This window comes from Gastrolobium bilobum, unplaced genomic scaffold, assembly GCF_033153095.1.
Source record: "Gastrolobium bilobum isolate Gb01-03AN ecotype WA unplaced genomic scaffold, APGP_CSIRO_Gbil_v1 utg41252, whole genome shotgun sequence".
NCBI lineage: Eukaryota > Viridiplantae > Streptophyta > Magnoliopsida > Fabales > Fabaceae > Gastrolobium > Gastrolobium bilobum.
The window spans coordinates 143,323-167,593 of NW_026896546.1; the positions used below are offsets into that span (position 1 = coordinate 143,323).

General features: G+C 33.5%; 2 protein-coding genes across 2 annotated transcripts; both read left to right on the top strand.

Annotated features, from left to right (window-relative positions):
• The first annotated feature begins 8,251 nt into the window (after positions 1 to 8,251).
• LOC133300434 ((R)-mandelonitrile lyase-like) lies at positions 8,252 to 10,380 on the top strand. Its single transcript, XM_061499979.1, has 3 exons — positions 8,252 to 8,348; positions 8,469 to 9,978; positions 10,077 to 10,380. Exons 1-3 carry the CDS (start codon positions 8,252 to 8,254, stop codon positions 10,120 to 10,122), a joined length of 1,653 nt encoding a protein of 550 aa, XP_061355963.1. The 3' UTR covers positions 10,123 to 10,380.
• Positions 10,381 to 17,927: 7,547 nt separating this feature from the next.
• Positions 17,928 to 20,858, top strand: LOC133300421 (D-3-phosphoglycerate dehydrogenase 2, chloroplastic-like). Its single transcript, XM_061499963.1, has 5 exons — positions 17,928 to 18,549; positions 19,049 to 19,425; positions 19,573 to 19,683; positions 19,774 to 19,869; positions 20,002 to 20,858. The coding sequence occupies exons 1-5, from the start codon at positions 17,928 to 17,930 to the stop codon at positions 20,671 to 20,673; spliced, it is 1,878 nt and encodes a 625-aa protein (XP_061355947.1). The 3' UTR covers positions 20,674 to 20,858.
• Positions 20,859 to 24,271: the final 3,413 nt, after the last annotated feature.

Genomic DNA, 24,271 nt, shown 5'->3' on the forward strand with positions numbered 1-24,271 from the left:
GGTGAATCAGAACCCGGTCACCCTAGCCGTTAGCTTGCTCCACATGATTTTGCGCATTTTGGCCATCTACGACCTAGTTTCTCTGATCTGGGTTTGCAGCGTTCACTGGATCGGGCCTAGTATGATTTTCTGCATGGGGAACCCGATTTGGGCAAACCACGTTCCGAGCTCCTTCTCGGCCATTGACAAGTTGGCCATCAGCTTCAATTGCTCTTGGTCTAGTCAACTACGTTAAATGCCGCTCCAGGTCTCGCATTCCTCTGTTGTTTTCCTCCCGTATAGCCCTGAAATCCTGCTGACGTTGCAAGTTATTACAGTTTTCCAGGTCTGTTATTCGTTCCATGATTGCAGCGAACGCATTGTTGGCCAACCGAGTATCTGGATCAGCCGATTGAGCAATACCCGCAGCCAGATCTCCTGGATGCCGGGGAGGGTTGTTTCTTATTGGAGCTACGTTGGCCCCAGCCCCCTATCCCGACGCGCTGGAGTAGAAGCGGTATCTAAGACATCGTCCTCGACCTGAACGTGGTCATAATCCATGTTGTTTCTGATCTGGTTCGGAGGCTGGTTTACCTCCTCCAAGACTGGATCCAACGGTTGATTCTGGTTTGGGGGTGGCTGCTGGCTACTGCTCCTCGTCTGGATTGCCATCCCTTATCAGATTGGTGGGAACTTCAAATTCAAAGATGAATTCCCCACAGACGGCGCCAATGTTCCGTCCTTGAGACAGAGATGTTTAGCCCAATAGGCTAGTATGCTGATATTGGATCTAGTGCCCTCTCCAAGGTATCTATGAAGGAGATACCCTTGAGTCAAGCAGATCACTGCGCACAGAATACTATAACGGCGTTAGCCAATGGGGTGTGTGTGCGCGCACAGTGACAGCATAACAGTAAGAGAGAGCGTACGTACCTTTAGGGTTTACCTTTGTATTTATAGAGGTTACCTGTGGGTAGTATGGATGGGCCTTCGGTTCATCTGATGAGGGTCCAGGCCTGATAGCTATGCTGTCGTATTAGGATTAGTATCCTTATTGGATATCTATCCTTTATTGGTATCAATCCATATATTGGATTGCCCCTTGTTGGGCTTGCTACTTAATGGGCCCATTATACGGGTCCATAACAGATAGGATAGAATTAATTATGAAATACAGACAAAATTAACGATGAAGTACCGACAAAATTAAAAACATTTGCCCTTCCGAAATCGTGGGACAACTATTTGTGTAGGTAAAATATTTGTCCTTCCGAAGCCGCGGGACAACTTTTTGTCCAGCTACACAAAACATATAAAACCACAATTACTTTATTCACTTGACAATTATCTCAATCGATTCCAACATCCCATTTTCCTGGACTCTTGCAATGGCACGACAGTTGTAAAACACACTGCCTTCACTCGAACAACCACAACAACTCACACCGCTACCTTCCCCAATCCTAAAACAACAAAAATCTTACATACACAAACTTTTGGGTCAATAGAAAAAACCTAAGTCGAATTGAATCTTAATTGTAAACCTCTTTGCCTTTCCAAAAGCCTTCACATTTCACAATCATATATTTATCATCGAAACCCTCTGTCTTAGAAAACCTATATCTAATTGCATGTTAAATCCTTCTCTGACATCACCCCAACACCCGATTATCAAAAGTTTAATCATAATTATATAAACATTATTATGATCACCAAATTATAGCTAAATTTTGTTTTTTTGTTTTTTATTTTTTAATTGGCACGATAATTTGAGAGGACGAAAAAAAAGGAAGGGGAGTATAAACTTAGTAGTGGAGAATAAATGAGAGGTAAAGAGCACATAATCAATGAGTTAAAAATTGAGAAGTCAATGAGTAGGGTTAATTTTGAATCAACGTTGATTATAATGGTACATTTAATTTGCTTAAAAACAAAGCACACGACATGATAAAACTCTTTGTCTGACATTTGATGTTAAAAATAATTGTGGATAGGACAAAATTAATGATGAAGTACCGACAAAATCAAAGTTATTTGCCCTTCCGAAACCATGGGACAACTTTTTGTCCAGCTACACAAAACCATAATTACCCTGTCCACCTAACAACTATCTCAATCCATTACAACATCCCATTTTCTCGGGCTCTTGCGGTGGCACAACAATTGTAAAGCCCACTGCCTTCACTCAAACAACAACTCACACGTTTACCTTCCCCAATTTTGTAACAGCAAAAATCTTACATACACATGTTTTTGGTTCAACATAAATGAATCTTAATTGTACTCTTTTTACCTTTCCAAAAGCCTTCACATTTCACAATCATAAATTTATCATCAAAACCCTCCGTCTTAGAAAACCTATATCTAAGTGCATGTTAAATCTTTTCCTCGCAATGACTCCATCACAGCTTCTCCGACATCACCCCAACAACCGATTATCAAAAGTTTAATCATAACTATATAAACATTATTACGATCACCAGATTATAACTAAATTTTAAATAGAATTTAAGACAATCAATGAAATGAAAATTTAGAAATAATAAAAATATTATTAATTAAAGAAAAAAATAACTACAATTTTTAAATTGATTCGGTTCATAATTCGATTCAATTATTTTAAATTTGTTGCACACCTTTAATTAAATATTTTTATTTTATTTTTTAATTGGCACTATAATTTGAGGGGACGAAAAAAAATAAGAGGACTATAAACTTAGTAGTGGAGAACAAATGAGAGGTAACATAATCAATGAGTTAAATATTGAGAAGTCAATGAGGTGGATTAATTTTGAATCTACGTTGATTATAATGGTACATTTAATTTGCTTAAAAACAAAGCACACGACATGATAAAACTCTCTGTCTGACATTTGATGTTAAAAATAATTATGGATAGGACAAAATTAACGATGAAGTATTGACAAAATCAAAGTTATTTGCCCTTCCGAAACCATAGGAACTTTTTGTCCAGCTACACAAAACATACAAAACCATAATTACTCTATCCGCTTGACAACTATCTCAATCGATTCCAACATCCCATTTTCCTTCACTCTTGCAATGGCACGACAGTTGTAAAGCTCACCGCCTTCACTCGAACAATCACAACAACTCAAACAACTACCTTCCCCAATTCTAAAACAACAAAAATCTTACATACCCAAACTTTTGGTTCAATAGAAAAAACCCAAGTCGAATTGAATCTTAATTGTAAACTTCTTTTCCTTTCCAAAAGCCTTCACGCTTCACAATCATATATTTATCATCGAAACCCTCTGTCTTAGAAAACCTAGATTTGATTGCATGTTAAATCCTTTCCTCGTAATGCCTCCATCACAGTTTCTCCGACATCACCCCAACACCCGATTATCAATAGTTTAATCATAAATATACAAATATTATTACGATCACCAAATTATAGCTAAATTCTAAATAGAGTTTAAGACAATCAATGAAATGAAAGTTTAGAAATAATAAAAATCTATTAATTAAAGAAAAAATAAGTAAATTTTTTAAATTGATTTGGTTCATAATTCGATTCAACTATTTTAAATTTGTTGCACACCTCTAATTAAATTGCTTTTTGTTTCTTAATTGGCACGATAATTTGAGGGGACGAAAAAAAGAAGAAGGGGACTATAAACTTAGTAGTATAGAACAAATGAGAGGTAAAGAGCAAATAATCAATGAGTTAAAAATTGAGAAGTCAATGAGTTGGGTTAATTTTGAATCTACGTTGATTATAATGGTACATTTAATTTGCTTAAAAACAAAGCATACGACATGATAAAACTCTCTATCTGACGTTTGATGTTAAAAATAATTGTGGATAGGACAAAATTAATGACGAAGTACCGACAAAATCAAAGTTATTTGCCCTTCTGAAATCATGGGACAACTTTTTGTCCAGCTACACAAAACAAACAAAACCATAATTACCCTGATCCCCCAACAACTATCCAATCCATTACAACATCCCATTTTCTCGGGTTCTTGTACTGGCACAACAATTGTAAAGCCCATCGCTTTCGCTCAAACAACAACTCACACTGTTACCTTCCCCAATTCTGAAACAACAAAAATCTTACGTACACATACTTTTGGTTCAACATAATTGAATCTTAATTGTAAACCTCTTTGCTTTTCTAAAAGCCTTCACACTTCACAATCATATATTTATCATCGAAACCCTCCGTCTTAGAAAACCTAGATCTGATTGCATGTTAAATCCTTTTCTCGCAATGCCTCCACAGCTTCTCCGACATCACCCCAACACCTAGTTACCACAGTCGAAATATGATTAGGGTTTAAACATATAAAGGGTATAATATTAAAATACTACCCTATATATATTTTTAATACAAAAAAAAAACAATTTACAACATAAAAAGTATTATAGTAAAAAAAAACTATTAATTTGTTCAGTGCTTGTGTGCTATGCATATCAAACAATATACAACATAAAATTGCTTGTACTATCATTCAATTACCAAACAACACAGAACAAAAAAGTTACGCTGTACCTCACCTAGATATATTGTCCCTATTATGGGCCCAACTTGAGGGCTCATATTACAGAAAGTCCAATAAAGGCAAACAATTAAGAGAGAAATAAATAAAAGATTCTTAAAAGATATTAATTCTAGTGTGATAATAGTGGATCAACTATTTGATTCCCAAAATTCATCAAATGTGTAAAATTTTACTATCCACAGATAAAATCTTCATGTACGCACACTTACTCTCTCCATTAGTTGTCATTGTGCACACACTTCATGTCTTGAGTCTTCCTCCATTATTCTTCGTTTCAGCATTTTGTTATTATAACGCTTTCTTTCCAAAATATTATCTGCAAAGTTTGGAATAAAATTTTATGAAATTAATCATTACATCTTTTAGCAGTTTTCTTTTAGATAAAATCTTTCTTTATTTCGGTAATATTTCGGAATTGATTTTTATATTTTAACTCTTTTTATGTTTAATTCTTTTTTAATTTTGTTATCTTTTTGTATTTTTTTTTTATGAATGAAGCTGAAATTTAAATGTTATTTTTTATGAATGGAATTTGCATTCAAATATTATTTTTGTGCACAAATATTAATTTTCATAATCCAGGATTTATGATTTTTTTAATTTCTTTATAATCTTAGGTAAGATCTCGATGTGAACAAATTTTGAATGTCATCATTAACTAAAAATATTAAGTATAGTACTTTTATATTTGGTTTGAGTAGCCTTTCCGATAGATATAATTCATTTCTGAAATCGGCATTGGACGCTAAAACTCGAGTTTAGTGATGCCAGTGAAATTAAGAATGCTAGCTGCAATAATTTTAAATTGGTAATAACCTTTTTTTTTATACAAACTAATTGGAACTATGCTAAAATTACCCGTATGGCGCAGTCAAATTACAACCGCAATCGGACTGTCCTGCTGAAAGCTGAAGAAAATTCAAGGGAAAGCAAAATGTTTTATGAGTTCATACCTCTTATTTGGCTGAAATTGTACACGAAAATCCTTAACGAATGAGCCTTAATTTTATTATTCTGTTATTCATTTTTCAAAAAAAAAAAAAAATCAATATCCTTTTTTTTATGCTTTGGTGAAAGTGTAGACTTTATTGTTTTCCTTACAAAATAGAATATATTTTTTTTACGTTGAAATTTATACTTGTTTTTAAGTCAACCAAGACAATGGCCTTTGAACCATCTTATGTGTTTGTCTGTAACCCAAATGATGCTTTCATCCCCAACTTGTCGTATGTGTATATGGTTTGATTCCTGGTACCTTCGTGCTAATGGGAAATGAATGATCCTAAGCATTGCCCGTCTACGAAGCAAAAGCAAGTCCCCTTCCCCTGACCCTATAATTTATTTTACATTCAAAATAACTTATACTTAAAATTTTATTAAAAAAAGCTTTTAAAAAATAATTTATTTTAAATTTAATCTGATTCAACCATGTATGTAAAGAACCACTTCAATCCAAGACCCTTAAAGGTGTTAGGTGAGGATCTTTTTAATGATTTATATTACACTCTAACACATCCCCTCACGCAAGAACCCTTTGGGCTAGAAGCGTGATATTGGACAGACTCAATTTTTAGTTTATCTTTTTGTGCTTTTTATTTTATTATTTTAGAAGTGTGATATTGCACAGGCTCAATTTTTTATTTACCTTTTTGTGTTTTTTATTTTATTTTAATTTCGCTTTAAAGTAGAGACGGTGATGATCTTTTTAATGATTTATATGCACAATCCTGTTACATAATAAAATGCAACTCAAAAGATATGCCAACTTAGAAGAGATGTAGTCGGCTAAATACAGTGACCCTATTAACTTATTTTCTGATATGATATAAGCTATATAATCAAAACTTGAATATTTTGACTGCAAACAGGGAAACTTCTCGAAACATATATTTTGATAATATATAATATTTACAACTAAAAATACACTGATACCATATTACCATGAACTAATTAAATTCTATACATTCATATATTGTATCTCTTCATATTCTACTTCTCATTTCTTCCTTGGTATAATAGTCCCTCTCTCTCCCTTAAAGATTGGTCTTCTGGTCTCATGTGATCTGCTGGGATTCCAATAGTACCGCACAATTGTTCATGCTTTTTGCACTATTGATTGCACCGATTTCTTATTCAAGATTCTTTCAAGCTTTATCTTGTCCGGTTCCCTTTGTCTGTTTAATTCACCAGAGCTTATTAGGGAGTGTTTGTTATGGAGATTTTGTTTAAAATGATGGAGAAATGAGGTGGGGAATGTTTTTTGTCAGGGTTTGGTATACGCTATCGTGATTTATTGCCAGCAAAAAAATTCTTCCATTAATCTCCATTTGCAGTAAGCAGTTGAAAAAAACTATCTCCCCAAATTTATGGTATTTATTTTTCCCCATTTACTCTGATTCAGATTGTAATAAATTCAGGTTAGAAAATGTAGGGACAATGGCGGCTCCTGACTTTTGGGTAAAATATGACTACTACTGACGTTTGCAGATGCTGGGTTTAGAGCTGCAATATTCAAAATTTATAGGTAAATTGATAATTTATGTTAACTTTTCCTTCAATATTTTATAATTAACTAAACGCGTCATTAGTAAAATTAAACATATTTTTTCGGTAAAATTTTGATCTACCAAATAATTTTTCGTTACTTTTCAGGGCTAAATTATTTCTCATCATATTATCAGAAATTTTTATTTATTAGGCAAAAAAAATACCTCTCGTACCAAACGCCACCTTAAATAATTTACGTCCATTCTACTTGGTAAGAAAAGTATCACCTCGCCCGTGTAACAAAATCCGAAGCCAACTCTGCTACATTATATATTGAGATTTGAGACACAAAAGTGTGAGCAAATTTTTGTGAGTTTATACACCGCGGAATCTGGAAGACCCCATTTGCTTCAAGGCTGAAAGGGCTAATAAAAGATGCGTTTTCAGCTTTCACGCGATTTTGACACTAGTGACGAGTGAATAGTCATGTGTTTGCCTCTGGATCATAATTTTGCTAAACCTTTTTTTTGTTTTTTTCATAATGTATCCTCTCTTGACAATTTTAAGTTAACAAGGCAACGGTGTGAACACAAAATTCAAGTTCTCTTGCAAGGACACTCTGTATTATAATTTTACACAGGTGACAGGTAGTTAACTCCAGAAATCGAAAATTATACTTCTCAAGCAGGGACTTGTCAAATTGAAAGCTTTCCTAAAGAGAGAAGTTGTTTAATTTTGATTGAATATCAGTCTTAAACTCTTCTTTGATACTATATATTATGGTTGAGGTTATTTACCTACCATCATTTCTCTCTCTCTCCTCCTCCTACTGAGATTCTAATCTTATAATGTTTGAAGAGTGATAAATAAAAATAGACAGAAAAAAATAGTAGGTAAAATAACATATCCCATATATTATTATTATTATGCTTGACATTATTAAGTAAATTAATTATGTGATGGATTAAAATCCTTTTAATGATTAGACATAAAACTATTGAAAATTAGTATAAGAAAGATTCACATGCAAAAACAGATATAAATAGGGTGGGTGCGTTATTTATGAAATACAGGGGAAAAACTGGTGAACCTACTTAAAAAAATTAACAAAACACAGTTTAGCGTCCCTCCTTCCTGCCTCTTCACTAACTCTAGCTTCTTCTCTCCAAGAAGCAAGAACCACCTGAAAACAAGAAATTGAAAATATTCTCCGAGAAACGCATCATCAATCAAGTGAACCAGAAAACAAATGGGGGGAGCCAAAAGCAAAAGCAGCATTATTGGCTTAGCATTCTTGATATGTTACAGCACAATCTTATCCTGTTGTTCTGCTCAGCAACAGCAAGGTAACTAACTCACTAATTAACTCTTAATTATTATTTAATTTCGTCTTGGTGATTAGAAAGTTTACTTACAAGTTAAAGAAAGTGACAAGTGTGGTGTGGTATGGTTGTGGTTGAGGTTAGACACAGAGCCGAATTACCTGAAGATGGTGGTGAACGCGAGCGAGCTTCCATTGGAAGATTACTACGATTATATAATCGTGGGTGGAGGCACCGCGGGGTGTCCATTGGCGGCCACACTGTCGCACGCGTATAAAGTTCTTGTGCTCGAACGAGGAGGTGTTGGCCATGACAAGCCCAACTTGATGACCCAAGAAGGGTTCTTGACAACACTCTTGAACGCAAACGCAAACGCAAACGCTCACGACTCTCCTGCACAAGCTTTCACTTCCGAAGATGGGGTTCCCAACGCTCGTGGGCGCGTTCTTGGTGGCAGCAGCGCCATCAATGCAGGGTTCTACAGCCGAGCCGATCATGATTTCTTCACGAGGTCTGGCTTGACTTGGGACATGAAGGTTGTCAACGAATCCTACGAATGGGTCGAGAGAGAAATCGTGTTTAGACCACAGCTCAAGACATGGCAGTCCGCGGTTCGTGATGGGTTGCTCGAAGCAGGGGTTGGTCCTTACAATGGTTTCACATTAGATCATGCAACTGGTACCAAGATTGGTGGTTCCACCTTTGATAACACTGGAAGAAGACATAGCTCTGCTGATCTTTTTAGATATGCGAAGCCATCGAATATCAATGTGGCTGTTTATGCTAGCGTTGAGAGGATTCTTCTTGCTGGTTCTTCTGCATTTGGGGTCCTTTACCGTGACCAATTGGGAAGGTATCATCATGCAATCGTGAGGGAACACGGTGAGGTTATTCTCTCCGCTGGTGCAATCGGAAGCCCTCAGATTCTTCTTCTCAGCGGTATTGGTCCAAGGCCTTATCTTTCTTCATGGGGTATTCCAGTATCTCATCACCTTCCCTATGTTGGTCATTTCCTCTATGATAATCCTCGTAATGGAATCACTATTCTCCCCTCAGTTCCACTCGAGCATTCACTCATACAAGTTGTGGGCATTACTGATTCTGGTGCTTACATCGAAGCCGCATCCAATGTCATTCCTTTTGCATCCCCTTCCCAAACTGTCTTCATCCGCACACCTTCTTCCCCACTTTACCTCACAGTGGCCACCCTCATTTCAAAGATTTCGGGACCAATCTCGAGTGGTTTTCTCAGACTGGCTTCCACGGATGTCAAGTTCAATCCTATTGTCAGGTTCAATTACTTCAACAACCCGGTTGATGTTGAACGCTGCGTGAATGGCACCAGAAAGATTGGTGATATACTGAGGAGTAGGGCAATGCATGATTTCCAATTCAGGAATTGGTTAGGGGGACAAGACTTTAGATTTGTAGGGCCTGCAATGCCCATTGACCTATCAAACTATGTTCAGATGGCTGATTTCTGCCGCAGGACAGTGAGCACCATATGGCACTACCATGGAGGCTGCGTCGTGGGTAGGGTGGTTGATCCTGATCTTAAGGTCATTGGAATTTCCTCACTTCGTATTGTGGATGGATCAGTGTTCAGTGTGTCCCCAGGAACCAATCCTCAGGCCACATTAATGATGTTAGGACGGTAAGTTTGTCTTTCTCAACCTCACCTTCACTTGCATCCTTTCAGGATAATATGTTAGTTTTAAGGAAAATAACAATCTTATTGTCCTGTTTTGGCAGGTATTTTGGGCTCAAGATAATAAAAGAAAGGGAAGGACAGAAATGATTGTTCACACCTGCACTTCTATTTTGCTATTCTACTAATAGGAGATTACCTTTTGGTTTTTTGGTACTAGGACTGTATTGATTCTTGATGTTCAACTTGGATCCTTAATACTCTTAAGTAAAATGACGCACAATTTAGCAAATAACACTGCTAGTAGCAACTGTAACTAATGGGGGTGGATTAGTAATGATATTTTCCCCTCACTGTTGATTAGATCGGGTTCTTAGCTGAATAATGCCGAGTTGCTAACAATCAAGGCATGCCCAAGTTTCTATGTTTTTTGTCCCTTCGATCTACTTGTGTTATAATGACATTTTGTTATACTATATTCATGCCTTCTTTTCTTTTTCTCTTAAGGTCTTTTGCTTTCGTTTAACTGCAGCCTGTTTGCATTTGAGAAAGTATTGGTTTAGAGGTTACGCTGAAATTTATAGTAACCATGGTAATAGAAATGTACAATGAACCTAGAGAAAATGACATTAACTTCTCTATGAATTAAAGAGAGATATCTAAAGTACTCAAGGTCGTTGCCAAAAAATCCTCAGTCCAGGGTGGTGGGGTTGTTCTACTCACTGAGCATCAATTAGAATGTTGGAACGACTCTTTGTTTAGATAATAAAGCATTATGCAAACTCTTGATCTTACACCCTATCATTTTAGTTGGTTTTATACTTCATAAAGCATTACTCATGCTTGAAGTAGCATGTGACAGCAAGCTTCTACATATAACCCAGTTATTTGGTAATCTCCAAACTGCTAGTACGATGAGTATTTTATTTATTTATTTTTTCATTATGACCAACCCTGTTATTGCAATTCAATTCCTTTGCATGGGACCTTCAATGCCTCCAGATATTTAACAATGGAAGCTTAAGCTGAATTACTCGTTTACTTACATTAAGCATTCTATTAGTTATAAACTCTAATTCTGATTTTCACCTCTGATAAAAGCAAATTTACACCATGTATAAAAATAAAAAGTTAGTTATATTAGTTAAGAGATTAATAATAATTGCTAAATCTTCTCGAATTTTTTTTTTTGTCTTTCTTTTTTCTCTTCTTTAAAAATTAAGACGATTGTGAAGTTTTTTTTATTTAAAAAAAGGGTATAAAAACGGGCCTAAGCCCAAGAAAAACAACCAAAGCTAATAAGAAATTACACGGAGAAAGGAGGTCCACTAAACAAGCTCTGAAAAATAGTTAACTGACTCATTCAGATGGGGCCACTTCGACCTAGACCAAATCTGACAGAGTATCTTTTCGATCAATATTTTATTAATTCCGTACAGGAAACCTATTGCTTGTCAATATTTTTCAATGTAATAAATTTATTTTTTAAAAAATTTTAATTAATGAGAATTGATTAATTTTGACAACTTAGTTTTAGATTAATGGAAAATAAATTACGCTGTTACTATTTGTCAATTGGGCTTTATTTTTTCAAATAAAAAAATAATGGTATCTTTTATGTGATTGTTATGAGGTAAAAAGTGAATTACATTTCGAGCCAGTATATAGACTGGCTAGGCCTAAGACCAACTTTCAACTAGGCCAAGTGGTGTTAAAAAAAATTAAACTTGAATTTTATTTGCACTCCGCATTTTATTAAGTTATTTGAGTCTGCCTATTAACCTTGACCCACTTTACAATTCTACATGAATGATACATAGAGGATGATGGTGTGTTTGGTATAAGAGTATCACAAGAATTAGAGGTAAATTTTTTTTGGTAATCGTCAATTATCATATTTGGTAGAAGTATTAAAAATTAATTCTCTGATATCCAAGGTTTAGCGGTAAAGTATTAAAAATCAATTCTCTGATATCCAAGGTTTACCGGTAAAGTATTTTACAAAGAAAAGTTACTATTATGATTATCAAAAATTAGGTGATTTTCATGATTACCGGGGGAAGGGAAAGCAGATCAACATATTTTTGAGACAATAATACCCCCAACACATATCAATACCCGTTGAAGAATATGTTTTGAAAGGTTAAGGTTAGTTTTGTAAAATCATCATATATTACCAGTAATATTTTACTAACAACCAAACATATACTCAGTAAAATTATTAAAAATTTCCGATAATATTTACGTTTACCAAACAACTTTTTTATATCTTTCTCGTTAAATTAGATTTCTTTCTATATTATTGGAAATTGTGATTCAAAAAAATTTCTCTTGTACGAAACACACTGAGGGAGGCATTTGGTTGAGGAATTTTTTTTGGAATAGTAGGAAAATGTAATAGATAGAGAAATGATTGGAAAGATAGATAAAGTGAGATAGGTAGAAAAATGTAAAAAAAAGTTGTTTGGTGGGAAAAAACTTTACTGAGAAAATTATGTAACTTTATGAAATCAACAGTGCATTAAAAGCCAGATAACTAGTTTTTCGAAAAATTCCACCTTCAAATTAGATTTCTAAAAAGTGCGAATATCTATGTTTCTCATAAATCCAGACAAATTGGATAGATGGGTTTTTGGTGAAAATACATTGAAACAAACATGTGTTTCTAAAAGCCATACTTAAGAAACATAAATATCCCCTGAAAAGCTCCCAACCAAACACCACGTGAAAGAATTCACGGATCATATCGTCGAGTTAAGCTTCTCATCGGTTGAAGAGAAATCTCACCACACACACAATTGACCTGATCTAAGTAGTACTTGAAAATTGATTGTGACGGGATGTGCTTAGCTATTATGCGAAATGGGTATGCGGGGTAGTTGAATTAGTGTCAGGGAGGTTTCGCAGAGGAAATTTTTTTATTTATCTCAAAAATAATTATTGTAGAAATGTAGTATGAAATATAATTTTATGGAAATGTTAGTAAAATGTATTTGATATGACCAAAAATTTTTCGGAAATTTATGATTACAATTATTGAATGTATGTTTGGTTGATTGTTAAATATTAATAGAAATGTGAGATTATTTTACCAAAATAATCCTTACTTTACCTTTTGTTTATAGATAGTACATCTAAAAGTAGAGTTATTTTCATCCATAATATTTTGGTACTTTTTTTACTTTTCGAGCAAAACAGTATATTAACTTATCGATAGAGAAATTTGCATAAAGTCTATATTATCTTTTACACATTAACTTTGAATTACGGACAAAAATGTTATCTGGAAGAGTGTTTCTTTCTTGCTACCAAATGTCCGCTTCAAATTCTCCACACCCAACTTTATAGGGAAAATTAAAAAAAATCTGGATAACAAACGCAGCTTAGAGAAATTTGTGTTTGAGTGAGTGAACTTTAGATATTTGTACAGCCTTTTTAATTCACGCATAGTGGAGGCTTATGGGGTCCGTCTCACCTAACACCATAAAAAGACATTGGGCATGGAAAGTCCAATTAGGAGGCTTGTCAACAATCACATTAGATCAGCTTATCTGTATCTTTCATATTCTGTAATCCAATCCAATAGTACTTCAGTGACCAATAATATTATTACCCTCCCCCTCCTCCCAACTACAACTACAACGATTACTTCTTTTTATTATTATAGTTATTATTATTATTATTATTTAAAGCAAGCAATCACCAACTTAATACGTTTTTTTTTTTTTTTTACTTTTTTTATGAATTTATTTTAAAAAAAATCCTAAAAATATATATAATTGCTTGATTAGCAAAAGACCCACTTAAAAACAACTGTAATTAATTTATTAAACTTGCTACTCGTTTTTAATTTTCTATAGGCGATTTTTTGTAAATAATCTTTGTGCTCATGAACTAAAAGGGTCGTTGCTCTTGTTTTCGAGGAAAGGGTAAACGAATGTAATTTTTTACAGTTTATTTTAATACTCTTAAAAATATCATATTATTTATATTATAATTTTATGTCAAAACTTACATATTAAGTAAAAAATATTAGCTATTTCATATTTGTAAAAGTTATAGTTTAAATACATATTCATAAAATTATAATTTACATATTCACTTTTAATATATAATTTTATTTCTTAATATGTAATTTAAAAATTATAATATGATTTTAAAAAATATCAAAACGGATTCTCATTTTAATTGTAAAAATAAAACACTAGTGTACTGTACTGTCCTAAATGTCCTCGTACGAATATTCGTGGTTGTCTTTCTTTCTTACTTTTTTTTGCGTTCCCAGTTCATTGTATCAACTATCAACCGTCTGTTGTCGGCGTCGCTATCGACGGGAACGTTAGTTGACTATTCAATTTAGGGCATGGGAAATTTTTATTTAACTTGTACGATGCTGTAAATGTGGTATAAAAATAATTTTAGGGTAAAACAATTTTTATATTAAAATTATGATTTTATTGTTTTGTTGGAATTTATATATATATATATAAATTGTATAGACAATCTATTGGTTATGAATAAGAAGTTTGGTAGTGAAAATGTGTGCCTTTTCGTCGACAAACAGACGTATCTTTTCATCCTAAAGGATGTGTTGTTTCATCCTAACGGACATGTTGTTTTATCGTAATAGACATGTTGTTTCATCCTTGAATGAGTGTCTTTTCGTGTTGAACGAATGTGTCTTTTCGTGTCGAACGAATGTGTCTTTTCGTGTCCAACGGATGTGTTGTTTCGTCGTCGAATATGTGCCTTTTGGAACGTGACTTTACGTTGTCTATAAATAGACACTAACACCTTCAGAAAATGGATCCAATTTTTCCTGCACTGAAACTCTGCCGGAATTTTTCTCCTTCCGGTTTGCATATTCTTGTTCATACTCCGGTGTGATTTCCTCTGGCATTTTGTTGTGTTCGTTTGGGCTGTTGACTGGTAGTGCCGCCACTCTTCAGACGAAATCCGTTCTATCCTGGGAGACAAATGTCCATCAACCTTGGGTATCAGTGAGGGGGCAAATTGTCTTAAGGAGACACGTTCTGTGGACTCGGATTTTATTCATCTGATACTGCATTTTTCATTCTTCTGACTCTGTCTGTTTCACACATATCAAGTAAGTCTGTTTTTAATATTTTTAATTGCACAGTGATAATTCTGATCATCTACTTCCTTCTGGTTTATTCATGGGTTCAAGCCTCTTAGTGATTTAATATCACCCATTGTCTTCAATAACATATTTAACTACAAGTCTAGTAGTTTTTATATTATATCGAAAAATAAAAAATGTCAGATACTAATTTCTTAAAATATCATAAAATTGGTGAAGTTATAGTTATGCTTACTCTATCACCGGTCATTCGACAAACAATTACATTTGATTTAATATTCAATAAAATTGTCAAATGGGTATTAATGTAGGATTGACCTGGTGCTATATTTATAATTTCCTTTTTTTCCCCTGATATTTAAAAGTTATAAGATAATAATTTTTACCAGTAGATGACTTCCCCAGTTGGACTTCTTCAGGTGTTAATGGCTCAAGTTGACTTTAGCTTTGATCTTAAAAAATTAAATTTGTGTTTAAATATATCAGTTTGACCTAGCCTATTATTTGTTATGAATATAATTCTTAATCTGTGGTTTGACTTATTTATAAAAAATAAAAATCTAATTTAGTCTGTTAAAAAAATAATAATAAAAAGTTATCCAAACAAAATATGCGATCAACAACACTAATAATTTCAAAAAGTTTCTTAAATTTAATATATATCTAAACAACATAATATAGAACAAAATTATTCAAAAAACTTATTTAACCAATAAAACGGAGTGAAATGGGTTGAGGAGGGAGAGAGAGCTATTAAGAGTAATATAAAAAAATAAAATGGAAATAAAAGTTACTATATTAAGTCAGCTTGAGAGACTTTAAGGTCGGACTTTTGAATTAGAGTTTGAGATCTTTTTATTAAAAGAGTTTTTATACAAATTCAAGTCTAATTTTAACAATCAATTTTAAACATGTAAACTCAAGTCTTCACGAGAGACAGATCAACGTCCCTGATTTGTTTAGCACCTCTGTTATTCACGAGTCCCACATGTCAATGATTAACAACAAAACAAAATTGAACACTTTTTTTTTTTTTTTTGGAGACGCACCTTGTTTAATTTTAAATTATATAACTGAAGATTCCCTGTTTGTATTGCTTGCAGATTGCCCTACCATTTACTTAACTTTTTTCGTTTTTTGCATGTGCACTTAGCTTTGTATCAATGATTGCTTGGCAACAATGAAAAAGAAAACTTAAGACGCATCCAGTCAATAATATAATATGATAAACTTATTGACAAAAAGCTAGGTTAAGGTGGGTCTTCAAAATCAACGAGAGAACCAACAAATGAAGTGATATCACCCAATTGATTATTGAATGTATCTACCACAATTTTCCAATGAGAGGAACTTGAATATAGGAACTCTTACTAATTTATGATGAGTGGAAATGTGGAATACCATATTTGTAGAGCCAATTCAGATACACTGTTCTTGTTAATTTCGTAAGTAGTTTATAGATTTTAATATTAGAGATTACATATTTCCCAAATAAAATGAAAACGGCAGGAATTTTGCTTGAACTTTTTTTTAAATATATTAGTGAGAATTCAACACATAATCTACTATAAATTATTCAAGCCTCTTACCTTTAGACAATATCTAGTGGCTTGAAGTTATTTTTTATTCATACCACTTTTCTCCCACACAAAGCCTTACCTATTTCTCTTGTTTGTTAGTGTGATTTGGTGAATTGGAGCTTCCATTTAACAAATTAAAAATGGAAATTCTAATGAATTAATGATTTTATTGTTGAGTAAACCTTCGGTACCATCATAGTATATATATCATTTCCCAAATAAAAAAATAAAAAAGGAAATAAACAAAAAATATAAATTTAACTGGTATAAAATTTTTCTGATCTGGGAAAAAAGGAATACCCGTATTAAATATTTTTTTCCTCATCCTTATCCACCAACCCCATTTACTTTCTAGAAAAAAAAGAGAAAAGAAATTATTTAATTCTTTTAACAATTAGCATGAGAAAATAAAAGGAAATAAACAAAAAATATATAAATTTAAATGGTATAAAATTTATCTGATTTGAGAAAAAAGAATACCCGTATTAAAAAAGGAAATGATAGTCACATGCTACATAAGATATCTATCTCATGTCATATACTTATAGAATTTTGTGCCAATTTTTTCTTTTCTTTTTAAATTGTGGACACCACATATTTGTATCACCCACACGAGAGTACTATCTCATGTAACATGAGATTAGTAAACCCCATTAAAAAATTTCCCTTATCCTTACCCACCAACCCCATTTACTTTTTCTTTAAAAAAAGAAATTATTTATTTATTTTTGATAAGGGTTTTATTACTCTCATTTTACATAAGATAAATTATCTTATGTTGTAGAGAGAAAATGAGTGAGTCCCACCATTACAAAAAAATAGAAAAAAAAATGGGCTACAGAAATCGAAGTGAACATGAGAGAAAATATAATATGTTATGTGAAAAGAGAGTAATATTTCCTTTTTGATCAACCACATATATCCTCTATTAGAGGCAATATTGTTCAGGTTGGTCCAGAATTAGGATTAAGGCTTTAAATCTCTTCTCAAAGATGATATCAGAAAGATCAAACACATATTCTCACCTCAACTACTAAATTTTTATACATTAACTGAGCTACCATCATTTGATTATTATTTAAATTCTTTTAACAATTATCATGAGAAAATTCCGCCACCAAAGCATCATGCCAAGAAAAATCTCCTTTTTGAGCGCAACACCTCGTTTATTGGTTTATATATAGCCAAAATAAATGAATGCCTCTTAAACATTCAAAATTTTGGTTTAATAAAGAACCATCGAAAGGAACAGAAAAAACAGAGAAAGCATCTCTATGGCATCCTCTGCTTGTACCAAACCCATCTTCCCCTCCACCTTCACTTTCTCTTCTTCAGATTGCACGTCAAAGTCTTCTCATGTCTCATTCATCTCCACACCCATCTTCCGTAAGCTCTCTCATTCTAGCTCGAACCATTCTCCACGTTCCTTGGTGGTCAACAATGTTGTGAAAACAGTTGACCCGACACAAACCTCTGTGTCGAGCTCCAGCTCCTCCAAGGATGTTGGGTCTCTGAGTCCAAAGCCCACGATCTTGGTCTCCGAGAAACTTGGAGAAGCTGGCCTCCAAGTGTTACGTGGATTTGGGCACGTGGAATGCGCGTACGACCTTTCACCGGAGGAGCTTTGCACAAAGATCTCAAGTTGTGACGCTTTGATTGTGAGGAGTGGTACGAAGGTGACAAGGAATGTGTTTGAAGCTGCAAAAGGAAGGTTGAAAGTTGTGGGAAGAGCTGGTGTGGGTATTGACAATGTGGATCTGCAAGCTGCCACAGAGTTTGGTTGCCTCGTTGTTAATGCTCCCACCGCCAACACTATTGCTGCTGCAGAACATGGGATCGCTCTCCTCGCCGCCATGGCCAGGAATGTTGCTCAGGCTGACGCCTCCATCAAAGCTGGTAAATATATCAACCTCAACCTCAACCTTTTCCTTTTTCCAACTCGATCAATTTTGACCATTTATTTATGACTTTATATTTGTGGATCTAACTATTGGTAATGGATAGTATCATCCCATGAACTTGAAAAGATATTCTTAGCCTTCTAATGGCAAATTAACAATAAATGTTGATTTGTCTATGGACCAAGGAAATTGTTTATATTTATGTTAAATAATCCATTGTCAATGTTTAATGGTTGTGTATCATTAATTTATCATTATTGTTTGTTATACTTACAAACACTTGACCACACAGGAGGGGGCTGGAATAGACATAAATGTTTCAAGTAATTAAATTATTACTAACATGTTGCTTATGATTGTAGAAACATTGACATGTATAACTGAGAACCTGTTAGTTTTTAGAGGAAACAATGTTTTCAGTTATGTTAGCTTCATCTTCTTAATTTGAATGGTTTGTTGAGGGTGGTTTTATTGACGAAGATACAATTTTGCAGGAAAATGGGAAAGAACCAAGTACGTGGGTGTTTCTATGGTTGGGAAGACATTAGCAGTGATGGGGTTTGGAAAAGTTGGATCTGAAGTAGCGAGGCGTGCAAAAGGGTTGGGAATGAATGTGATTGCTCATGACCCCTATGCACCAGCTGATAGAGCCCGTGCCATTGGTGTTGATTTGGTGTCATTTGATCAAGCCATCTCCACTGCAGATTTCATCTCCCTCCATATGCCACTCACTCCAACTACCAATAAGATATTCAATGACAACACTTTTGCAAAAATGAAGAAGGGAGTTCGCATCGTCAACGTTGCTAGAGGAGGAGTTATTGACGAAGATGCATTACTAAAAGCCCTTGATAATGGAATAGTTGCTCAGGTCAACCCCTTTGTTGGCATTTTTTTTTTTTATCTTTTATTTTAATGATTATGTCTTTTATTTTTCAGTCGTCAACAATGTTCGATATCACTTAATATGTGCCTCAAATTACTTTATCTTTTGTTACAATTGTTGCATATGAAGCAGGCAGCTCTTGATGTCTTCACAGAGGAGCCCCCATCCAAAGACAACAAATTAGTGCTGCACGAGAATGTCACTGTCACGCCTCATCTTGGAGCTAGCACCAAAGAGGCACAGGTTTGTTTTTCCTTCAGCATTTTTACATTTTCTTTTAGCTCCTACATGATCTTCTGACAAAGTTTACTTTCTCCAATTCTGACTCACCAGGAGGGTGTAGCTATTGAAATAGCAGAGGCTGTGGTTGGGGCGTTGAACGGGGAACTTTCAGCAACTGCTGTCAATGCTCCCATGGTTGCTCCTGAGGTAAACAAACATTCTAACATATTCCAATAACAATACTACGTACCTAAGAAGACTTGGTTGTTGTTGTTTTTTATTTTCCTATATTGTAGAGGCAAATCAAACATAGTTAATTGGGTGTTGTTGTGATATCAGGTGCTGTCAGAACTGGCTCCATATGTGGTGCTAGCTGAGAAGCTGGGGAGGCTAGCTGTTCAGTTGGTATCTGGTGGAAGTGGAATCAAATCTGTAAAGGTAGTTTATCGATCAGCTCGGAGCCCAGATGACTTGGACACTAGACTTCTGCGAGCCATGATCACAAAGGGCATCATTGAGCCAATTTCAAATACAATTGTCAACCTTGTAAATGCAGATTTCATTGCTAAGCAGAAAGGGCTTCGCATAAGTGAGGAAAGAATAGTTGTTGATTCATCTCCTGAGATACCTGTTGAGTCAATCCAGGTACAGATATCAAATGTGGAGTCCAAATTTGCAAGTGCTGTATCAGAGAGTGGTCAGATCAGCATTGATGGAAAAGTAAAGTATGGTATACCCCACCTGACATGTGTGGGGTCTTTTGGTGTGGATGTGAGCTTAGAAGGGAACTTAATATTATGCCGACAGGTTGATCAGCCTGGCATGATTGGACGTGTTGGAAACATTTTGGCACAACAAAGTGTGAATGTGAGCTTTATGAGCGTGGGAAGGACATATCGCAGGAAGATGGCTATTATGGCTATTGGTGTGGATGAAGAACCAAACAAGGAGGCTCTTGACAATATAGGAGCAGTGCCTGCCATTGAAGAGTTTGTATTTCTCAAGCTCTAGTTTACACACACACACGCATATATATGATGGATTCAGCCATTGAGCTTTAGGAAAGTACAATAGATATTTGATTAAAAAGAGTTTTTAAACATATGCGTTGTTTGTAAGTTGTAACTCTCTGAAGTGCTCATGCACATTAGATGATGCAGAACTGTTTTTTGCGTAGAGGTATTTTAGTGGACAACTTGAGGAAACTTAAAGCTATCGTTTATGTAATGAATGATTGAAAATAAAACTGGCTGGAAACAAATACAGCTAATTGTGTGCACCTTTTATTATTGTTGCTCACATAGAAGTACCTGATTTAGTGATTTTTTTTATTTTTTATTTTGGTAATTGCGTTCACGTCCGGGATCAATCATGGCAAGAGGTACATTGATTGGAATATAGCTAATTTAAGTTTGAGCTGGTACTCACGCACAAAGCGTTGAAAAACTACCGCAATTATTTAAAAGCGGCTCATCAACAATATAATGTACCCGGGGAGCTCATTTTTTGTGGTCCCGGACTTGGTGAGACTTGTCCAAAAGTGAAAACAAAAAGGACTGAGAAGGAATTTAAACAAAAGATAAGGGCATAAATAGAAAATAAATTTTCTTTTTTTGGTGAAGGAGCATCCAATGAAACATCCACCGGGTGCATGTTAAAAAAATTCGTACCTGGGACAATCATCAAAATATCATACTACTCATAAAAAATTATTTCAATGGCATGTATGGGAATTTTTTTTTTTAAAATGCTATCTCACCTAAGGTGTGGATATGTAATAATAGGTTCATGGTTACGTAAGTCACTGCACAGTACAATGAGATTACGTAGCAGGTAATGTGTCAAATTTGTTGTGCTGCATAGTATGTTATGTGTCAGCTTGGTGTGTTACGAGTCTAACATGTGTCCTACTAGCTATGCTACATAGCATGTTACGTGTCAGCGTGGCTATACATGATGTGCTGCATAGCATATTATGTGTAAATAGTCCAGCGTTTTTGGTCTAATAAGTTACAGGATAATTTTAATTATTGAATTTTGTATTTTAAAATAAAATGATTTAAGGAAAAGTAATATTGGTTTAATATTTTAGTTTTAAACAACTTATGTTAAAATAATTTAATTTAAGACTGCTAATTTAAGTTAAGGGTAAAGTTCATTTTGAGTCCTTAACAAAAAACAAGTTCCTCGCTTTAGTCCCTTAAAAAAAAATAGTCGTCTCATTACTATGAAATTCAAAGTGGACCCATTTTTAGTCCTTCTGAGGGACTAATGTGTGTCTTTTTTTAATTTGTGAAGGACCACGATTTGAACTAAATAGGTCCACTTTGAATTTCTTAAGGATCTCAGAATGTTTTTTTGTAAGAGACTAAAGTGAGGACCGTATTTTTTGTTAGAGACCTAAAATGGACTTTACTTTAAATTTAATTTGTGAGTGTTAATTAATTTAATTTAATGTAGAAGCGTTAATTAATTTAATTTAGTTTAGTTTATATTAAGTTAAATTATTTTTAACTGTTAAGCAATTTAATTTAATTTAGGAGTGTTAATGAAATAAATTAAATTTATGTTTGTTAATTAATTTAGTTTAATTTTGTCTATATTAATTTAAATTATTTTAGAACTGTTAATTAATTATCTTTAGGAGTTTTAATTAATTTTATATAATTTAGTTTATCTTAATTTAATTTAGGAGTTTTAATTAATTTTATTTAATTTAGTTTATCTTAATTTAATTTAGGAGTGTTAATGAATTAAATTTAATTTATTTCCGTCAATTATTTAGTTTGATTTTGTTTAAATTAATTTAAATTATTTTAGAACTATTGTTTAATTATTTCTAGGAATGTTAATTTTTTTTATAACCATTAGGAATGTTAATTAATTTCATTTAATTTAGTTTATATTAAGTTAAAATTGTTTTGAACTGTTAAGTAATTTAATTTAATTTATTTAGGAGTGTCAATAAATTTAATTTAATTTATGTCTGTTAATTAATTTAGTTTAATTTACTTTTATTAATTTAACTTATTTTAGAACTGTTAATTAATTATTTTTAGGATTAGTGAATTTATTAGACTAAAAATGCTGGACTTGGGCTACTTAAACGTAATATGCTATGCAACACCGTATGTATGGCCACGTAATATGCTACTTACACGTAAAAGAGCTCTGCTAGGGTTTCGTTTTAGGGATAAATTTTCTGGCAATGCAATTGAAAGCAAGGGGAGAAATATCATCGGAGGAAGCGGATAATCTGAAGAGAAGCAAAAAGAAGTACAAAGGGGGTGATGTATAACAACCTCACATATTTGAAATGCAATATTAAAGGTTTATTTGTTGGTTAGAAGGTTTATTTGGTGCCTGTTTGGATCCTCTCTTTTTTAAGCTAGAAGCTACTTATAAGCATAAGCTAGGTCAAACAGGTTTTAGGAAAAGCTCTTATAATGAAAAACTCTTTTTTTATAATGAAGAAAAAAGCTGAAAACTAAAAGCTCCTAGGAGGAGATTTTTTTTAAGCTCTTATCTGTTTTTCTTGAATTGTGGTTTTTTTAAAATGAAGAGTGATAAAGATAGAGAGAGAGATAATTTTCTTGAAATATGTGCTTTTAAGTAAATTTTAAGATAAATTTTTTATGTAATTTCCAAATAGCTTTTAGCTTCTTTTTTTAAGCTCTCTTTTTTAGTTTTAGCTTATAAGTAGCTTCTAGCTTAAAAATAAGAGGATCCAAACAGGCACTTAGTAAAAATCCTAAAATCCGAGTGAAAATACACACGAAGGATAAAATGGTAAATTGAAAAATACGTAACCCTATTATGTGATATGATAAAATTAGATTTAATTTGACGAAACTAATGATGGAAATGGATTTAGAATGGAATTTGGAGCGGATAGACACTTTTTGAAAAAATTAGTGAATAGTGATCGTTTAGTTTACGGAGTGGGAACGACATTCAATAGGTTGTTCCTATGGTGGGAACGATATTCAGTAAGTTATTCTCAAAAGAGAACGACGTTCCCATGGTGGGAATAATATTCAGTAAGTTGTTCCCAAAGGAGAAATTCTCATGGTGAGAACAATGTTCCTAGTTTGGGATTGTCATATAATTATTTTTGGCAAAAAAATATAAATAATGATATGTTTTGGATAAATAATGATATATTTTTATCCTTAATTGTCATTTTTAACTCATTTCCACAATGTGACTTTAATTATTTTAATTAGAATTTTATTCTAATTACTCTTCAATATTTATCATAAATTCCTTAATCCATATTTAAATCCACAATTTAATATTTGAGTCATTATATATAAAAATTATTAATGTAGCCTTGTTCAGCAGCTTAAGTTTTTGGGTTGAATCAGCTCTTTACATTGTATCAAAACCTTGAGAGGTATCCCATATTTGATTCTCACCATCTCTCATTTTCTTTGTAGAATTTTTTAGCACAGGTAGATTGAGCTTGATGCATTATTCACTTTTCAAGTTCAATAGATTTTTTTGTGCAGAAACATATTAGAGATATATAAAAACTACTAATGTAATCTCACCCAACAATTTAAGCTTTTAGCTCTTTACACTAATATTAGAAGCTACAAACAATCCA

Coding starts and splice junctions, on each gene's coding strand:
- LOC133300434 (XM_061499979.1), top strand. CDS start 8,252: ATGGGGGGAGCCAAAAGCAAAAGCAGCATTATTGGCTTAGCATTCTTG. Junction 8,349..8,468: donor TTCTGCTCAGCAACAGCAAG/GTAACTAACTCA, acceptor GGTTGAGGTTAG/ACACAGAGCCGAATTACCTG. Junction 9,979..10,076: donor ACATTAATGATGTTAGGACG/GTAAGTTTGTCT, acceptor CTGTTTTGGCAG/GTATTTTGGGCTCAAGATAA.
- LOC133300421 (XM_061499963.1), top strand. CDS start 17,928: ATGGCATCCTCTGCTTGTACCAAACCCATCTTCCCCTCCACCTTCACT. Junction 18,550..19,048: donor TGACGCCTCCATCAAAGCTG/GTAAATATATCA, acceptor ACAATTTTGCAG/GAAAATGGGAAAGAACCAAG. Junction 19,870..20,001: donor CTCCCATGGTTGCTCCTGAG/GTAAACAAACAT, acceptor TTGTGATATCAG/GTGCTGTCAGAACTGGCTCC.